This window comes from Trachymyrmex cornetzi, unplaced genomic scaffold (assembly GCF_001594075.2).
Source record: "Trachymyrmex cornetzi isolate Tcor2-1 unplaced genomic scaffold, Tcor1.1 scaffold163, whole genome shotgun sequence".
Taxonomy (NCBI): domain Eukaryota; kingdom Metazoa; phylum Arthropoda; class Insecta; order Hymenoptera; family Formicidae; genus Trachymyrmex; species Trachymyrmex cornetzi.
Genome location: NW_017296234.1, coordinates 16001 through 23649, shown reverse-complemented (window position 1 = coordinate 23649; position 7649 = coordinate 16001). Strand labels below are relative to the sequence as shown.

The window sequence follows — 7649 nt, the reverse complement described above, 5'->3', positions numbered from 1 at the left end:
CCTTCGAAATATTGTTTTTAAAAAACCATAAGTTCTTTCAATAATGCTACGAATACACGATAATTTGGTGTTGTAAATTATTTGTTTTCTTGTCAAATGACCGGTATCTTTATTTGGAGTCATTAAATTATGTAGTAAAGGGTAGGAGAGAGTGGGGCTGGTTGTGCCACTTTTTTTCGAAATGATATTAAAGAACCTCTTCTTCCTTACCTACCAATTCTTATACGCTTAATTGAACTAGCATAGTATTAATTTTATTAAATATTAGGTTTTATTGATGAAATACTATTAATTCACACAAAAAAAAATCATTTTCTAAAAGTAGGCTATTGGCACACCCTGCCCCATGCGTGGGGCACTTTGTTCATAGACGTGGGGTAATATGTGCCGAGTCTTATAAATCATGGAGCAGTGTGTGACAAGCCTTGTGTAAATAAAGTTATAGGACATTAGGTGTAGTTTCCTATATTATTAATGATTATTTATTTGTACGAAGTTATATACAGAAAAATTTAGTTCTATACCATTGTATATTAGCTATACCTAAACACCAAAACATAACCTTTAAAAAAAATTCCTGTTGCTGGCAGTTTTATGTTTTCTGGCACAACCTGCCCCACTTTTTAATGGAACAAGGAACCCCACGTGCCCTTTTACACATTTTTAGGTATAAATTTAAAAATATAAACTGTATTTTTGCTATAAGTTAAGCTTTGACCGTTACCTAAAACTCTAAACAACACAAATAACCTCTCTTTTTAGAAATCAAGATCCCAGAAACAAAACTATGACGAAATGCAATAATGCAAGAAAAATTACTTTTGATGTCCCAAATTACACGCACATTTATTCCTCTCCTTCGAAGTTACAGGTTTTAACCAAAACACGTTATCGTTTTTGCAAATGCCGAAGGAGGATATTGGAAAAATAAATTATACTTATCGATCGCGCGGATTTCGAGAAATCTCGACTGGAACACTGTGCCCCATGGCACAACCAGCCCCACTCTCCCCTATGCTGCATCTCCTATTAAATGTAGTTGTGATGGCAATAATGGATCTTCCGCATTTGTTAATTGTCCGTACGGGTTACTATATCTAAAAACACGAGCATCGTGCATACGGCCTGGTAGTCCAGTGTATATATTAATAAAACGGCCTGTGTGATCACATACACCTAATAATAAAATTTATGTTTCTTACAAAATATTCAATTATATTGAACAAATGAAAAATGTAGAAAAAACATGACAAGAAATATTGTAATTACCTTGCAAGATAATGGAATGAAATCCTTTTCTGTTGTAATAATCATTAGCATTTCCAGGAGGAGCCTTACATTTGATATGGACACCATCGATCGCACCTACAACACCAGGAAAACCACCTGAACGTCGTTCAAAAATCTGAAAGTTTTGTTCAACATTTAAAAGACTAGTTCATTTTGTTATACAAGATATAAATATTAATATACTAAATATTTATATTACTTACAGTAGATGATATGTTGCACATTTGTCTGTTAGGCCATACGATATATTCTGGTATTAACTGAACCAATACATTTACAATTTCTTTTACTATACCATGTCCGGTACTTTTGGATAGACCAAATCTATCTCCTACTGAAAGATAACTTTCTTGTTTTGACAAAATCCATATCGTATTGTAAGATATATACCAGGTTTAAGATACTGTATTATCTCACTAATAGTAATATTAAGAACAAGTGACGCGAGCAATTACAATTGAAAATTACCCGTGCTGGTTATCTGGATGTGTTGCGGTATAAGAGGATCAGTTTATTTGTAATTATAGGGAAATTCATTTAAGGAGTACTTAGGGTACAGGGCAAGATTGCAGTTAAAGCTCTCTTTACACTTTAGTAATAGAACACTGACTTTATTACCCGTATACTTGTACAATGAAATATAATTAATGTTATTAATACTGTAACGCTTAATTCTACACGCGTTATACAACTTGACGGAAGCCGAAGGAATCAGAGAGAATTTAATCGCCTCTCTTTACCCGAAATTGATTAATCGTTCGCGAGACAAAGGATTAGTACTCGTCTGCTTCAGAGATAATCAACGACTCCTCTCTTACGATAGAGAAGCAGTGACTCGTGTCCTCTGATACGCCGGTTTTGTGGAAGCATGGTACGACGTGTGACGTATGCACGCACGGCGTTGCTGATTGCTCCGATTCGATTTCGGAGTAACAACGGCTAACGTAGGTGTCAGCAGCTCCCGAGTACTGAGATATTCGAGAATGTTCGATGTCAAGAAAATAAATACATACATGTTTTCTTACAGTTCGGCCATGCTGCCCTTTTATTCGTCCTCGAATAAATTCCTCAATGTGCTGCGGACAACTATTCTAACAATGCTATAAGTTTGCAAAATTACTTAATTAATATCTAACTTAAAACTAACGTCCAGTGGTTCTCATTTTACACTGGTCGTATCCATGGCTTTAATTTATCGGGAGACAATATCGCCTTATATGGCTTTGCCGATAAGTTAAAACCTGGTATGTCTGTCACCACGTATCGATCGAAATCTAACACTTTTGTTACCTGATAAGGGCCTTTATACGGAACATCAAACTTGGTGCTTTGCCCTGGTTTTGCATGAAGATTTCGTATCATTACGAGGTCATCAACCTTATATTTCGTAGCTGGTTTATGACGAGCGTCGCGATACTTCTTATTATATTTTCGCAACTTTTCGGTGACTTCGTGAGCCGTGTCGCGAATCGTGTTACGCTCTGTTTCCAAATCTACATCTATTCGAGCAAGATCGTTAACGAGTTCTGTGAGTTGCGAGTCAGTATGATTTCGCTGATCGTAACCCAATAACAATTTAGAGGGTGTGTTTTTTACACTAGAATGATGGGTATTATTAATAACGTATTGTGTCTTACTCAGCCAATTTTTCCAGTCATCTGGTGATTTAATTATTTTTCTTAATGATGATTTTACAAATCTATTAACCCTTTCAACGAGACTGTTCGACCAAGGGGATGCTACGGCTATTAGTCTGTGCTTTATTTGCATCGACTCTATAAAATGTTTAAACTCGTTAGAGGTAAAGGCTGAACCTCTATCTGAAACTATTTCCCTCGGTTTACCAAATGTATCAAATAGATTTTTTAAGCATTTGTTAACTTCCTTGGACTTGGTTGTTTTTACTGCAAAGAGCCACGTGAATCGTGTGAACGAATCTATGACAATAAAAATGTGTCGAAAATTCCCGGACGTTTGTTGTAAAGGACCGAAATGATCTACATGAAGTGTTTCGAAAGGAACCTTTGAGGTTGCAACTAATTGTGTTTCACCTTCACGCGAATGTGAAGAGAAGTTAGCCATGAGGCAGACTATACATTGATCGATATGATCTGCGATCTTTTTCCTCATCGCGGAAAACCAATAATTTTTGGAAATACCTTGATAGGTTTTTTCAAATCCACAATGTGCCATTTCATCATGGTATACTCTAATGACATTCGTGACCATTAATTCTGGTACCACAAATAGTAAGCGGTCACCGTCCTTTCTATAAATTAAACCGTCGATTAATGTAAACTTATTGTCTTCGCGGAATTCTAATTCTTTAGCGAGATTTTTTAGATAAGGGTCGCATAACTGTTTAATTTCTAATTGCCGTTCTATAGTTAACGTGTCTATGTACAAAGTTATGCGGCTGAGCGCGTCCGCGTGTGCCATTTTCAAGCCTGACTTGTGCGCTACCGTGAAGTGATAATTTTGCAATGCTAATGTCCACCGTGCTATCCGCGGGTTCAAGTTGGCTTTATTTACTGCGTAAACTAATGCATTACAATCGGTAATCACAGTAAATTTGATTCCGTATAAATAAATATGAAATCTTTCTATTGCGCGTACAATCGCGAGCATTTCAAGCTCGAAGCTATGATAGTTTCTTTCAGCTTGATTGGTCGATTGGCTAAAATATGCTACGGGTTTCCAATCGCCGTTTTTTTGTTTCTGCATCAAAATACCTCCCAAGCCTGACAAACTGGCGTCTGTGTGCAGTTGCGTTTCGGCTGCTGGGTTATACAAGGCTAAAATCGGTTGCGAAGTCAATTCGTTTTTTAGCGTTTCAAAAGCGTTAATGCATTGTGCATCGAAATTAAACTCGACCGTTTTGCGTAGCAGATTACGAATGGGGGATGATTTAAGAGAGAAGTTTTTAATAAACTTTCTAAAGAAATTAGTGAGCCCTAAGAAACGTTGGACTTCCACGACGTTCTTTGGTTGCGGAAAGCGTCTAATTGCATCCGTGTGCCGTGAACTTATCGTGATGCTGTTATTTGAAATTATGTAGCCAAGATACTCTACATGTTTTCTTAGAAACTTACATTTCGCGATGTTTAGTTCAAAGCCATGACTTTTCAGAGTTTTTAGAACGTTTCGTAACGTATCGATATTTTCCTCAACAGTGTCTGTAGCTATCATGATATCATCTATGTATACGATGACTTTATTTTCAGAAATAAAGGACGATAGAATATTTACTAATCGTTTTTGAAATTCTGCCGGACTTTCACAATAACCGAAAGGCAAGCGTTTGTATTCAAACTGCCCTTCGTGGGTGGCGAACGCGAAATATTTAGTATGTCCCTCGTCGACCTTAATCTGGTGAAATTCGTCACGAAGATCGAGGAGTGTGAACACCGTTTTATTTCCGAGGAGCGATATGCAGTCCTCAATTATTGGGAAGGGATATTTTTGTTTCTCGACTCGCTGGTTTAGCGGGCGAAGATCCACGCATAAGCGTAGAGAACCGTTTTTTTTTCTCACGGGCACGACCCGTGCGCAATACGGAGAATTGCTTCTTTGTATTATTCCTCGCATTAAAAGATCATCTGTTATTTCTTTAATCTGAACTTTCTCAATATGCGCGAAGCGACGTGGTGCATATGCGTAAATTGAATCGTCTTTTAATCTAACTTGAACTCGATAATTATCATCATGTACTTTAATACTCTCAGAATCAATACTGAGAAGCAAATCCTTCATTTTTGTGCATTCAGCGCTGAAGTCAGTTTCGATTTCGTCGAATTGATTACAAGCGCGGCTGTCTTCAGTGCATGCGAGTGTATGCAATAAAGTTTCAGGAAACGTCTGCGTTTCTTTTTCGTGTTTTTGCTTGGGCGGATTATAAATCGCTGTGATCGAATGAGTATCCAGAAAATCACGACCAATTATGATATCGGTAAAAAAGTTATCGTGTTTTATAACGTTTAATGCAATATTAAATTCTTGAGACAGCTGTTTAAGCATTATACTGGTTTCGACTACGCCGATTATATCAACCGGTTTACCGTTTAACGCGCAATAAGTTAATTTCGGTATTTTATTACGCATTACTTCGGTATCGAAATACATATTAAAAATTGATAATTTTACAAAAGATATAGGACTACCTGTATCTACGAGAGCGCGTAAATTGCAATTAACGTAATTTAACGACTTAACCTCTAAAGCTAAAGTTTGTATATAAATGTTTTTACCATTAGGTTGCTGCACAAATGCTATCACTGAGTCTTCTTCAGTTACCTCGTCGACGGACACTGTAGCCACTGGAATCGAAGGGGTGGGCGCAGGCGTGGACGCTGTGGTCGTCTGCTGCTCGATCTGGTCTCTGCGGCGGAGTCTCCAGCACTTGTCCTTGTGATGTCCTGGCTTCTTGCAGTGAGCGCAAACGAGTGGTCCCTCCTTCTCTGTCTGCTTATCATTAACTGCTGATTTGTATCCGGGCTTGTGGACGGTCTCCTTCTTCGTCGACTTAGTATCGTGGCGCTTATCGTGCTCAAGCGATGCCGATGCTATCTGATGCATCTTTTCCAAGAAGTCATCCACTGAGGCCGCGTTCAGTGACGCTGCTAATTCTCGCAAGGAACGGCTACCGATGCCACTTATAAGTAGGTGAATGGTGCTCTCTTGCGATAGACCGAGATTGTGCATTAGTGTCAATTTTTCCGTTGCATACTCGAGAAATGATTCTTTACTAAAATTCCACTTTCTATTCTCTACTTTTTGAATTGCTATATGGTAGAGAATTTTCCTGGTAAATCTCTTAAGGATTGCCTCTTTGAATCCTTGCCATGATTCTAGCATGCTCCCGCTGCCTATGTCATACCATTTCCTGGCTATATTGGTCAGCTTGGAGGAGGCCGCCAACAATGTGACGTCATCTGGAACTCTATGGATTCTAGCCACCTGCTCTATCCTTTGTATCCAGAGTTGGACGTTTTCCGATTCGGTGCCTCCGAAATCGGGTATCTGTGAGGCAAGCAATGTTATTGCTTGTGACGAAGATATCGTCGACAGTGTGGTACGCTGAGATGGTTGCGAAGAAGTGTGGCTTCTTGGTGACGCAGACTCCTGTTCGGTTACTGGTTGCTCCATTTGTGCCGGCGGAGGGTTAACTATCCTCGCCGTAAGAGCCAAGAGCATTTCTTGCAATAAAGTTTGCTGCGCCTGTTGGCTATCCAGGATCTGCTGCTGCAGTTGCTGCATCGGATTTGTCAGCGCTGTGATAAGTGACGCGACATCCGGAGTAATTTGCCGTACTTGCTCCGACGCTGGTGAAAGACTAGACGGTGTGTCCCCTGCCTTTTGCGTTGTCTTATGCGCGCCCGCCGATTTGGCAGAATGCGTCTGTACCTTTTGTCGTTCTATGAAGTTAAGGATATCTTCTATGAGCTTGTATTTATCTTCTACCAATGAGATATTAAATTTCTGAGCTTCTGTTTTCAATTGCTCCAGTGTCATCTCCTCTAGTTGTGCCCGGTCCATTTTGTTTATCTACTAGACCTTGACGACTACTCAGGGTGACTCACTGGTCGGTTACACGTAACGGTTGTGTACCGCACGCACGTTATTGGCGAAACTTTCCGTTTGAATTCGCGGAACTTTCACACACGTATTAACTTTAACTGCGGATAAAAGATATGGGATCTTGACCTTTAAGGAACAAGGGGAAATCTTTTAAGAAAAATTACTTCTAATTAACGGGTAGTAACCCTTCTGGAAGCCTCTTTGAGGGAAGCGGGGCTCTTATCCCACTTCTGAAAGAATTACTGTAAGATATATACCAGGTTTAAGATACTGTATTATCTCACTAATAAGAAAAATTACTTCTAATTAACGGGTAGTAACACTTCTGGAAGCCTCTTTGAGGGAAGCGGGACTCTTATACCACTTCTGAAAGAAATACTGTAAGATATATACCAGGTTTAAGATACTGTATTATCTCACTAATAGTAATATTAAGAACAAGTGACGCGAGCAATTACAATTGGAAATTACCCGTGCTGGTTATCTGGATGTGTTGCGGTATAAGAGGATTAGTTTATTTATAATTATAGGGAAATTCATTTAAGGAGTACTTAGGGTACAGGGCAAGATTGCAATTAAAGCTCTCTTTACACTTTAGTAATAGAACACTGACTTTATTACCCGTATACTTGTACAATGAAATATAATTAATGTTATTAATACTGTAACGCTTAATTCTACACGCGTTATACAACTTGACGGAAGCCGAAGGAATCAGAGAGAATTTAATCGCCTCTCTTTACCCGAAATTGATTAATCGTTCGCGAGACAAAGGATTAGTA

General features: G+C 38.8%; 1 protein-coding gene across 1 annotated transcript; it reads right to left on the bottom strand.

Moving 5' to 3' along the window:
- Positions 1-6: 6 nt before the first annotated feature.
- Positions 7-2326, bottom strand: LOC108758972 (putative nuclease HARBI1; the record flags this gene model as incomplete). The annotated part of the gene is made up of 6 exons (XM_018504221.1): positions 2316-2326; positions 2109-2258; positions 1494-1671; positions 1270-1405; positions 1018-1176; positions 7-146 (listed from the first exon to the last, which is right to left on the bottom strand). Coding segments are annotated over exons 1-6 (774 nt in total), but the record flags the coding sequence as incomplete, so codon positions are not given.
- Positions 2327-7649: the final 5323 nt, after the last annotated feature.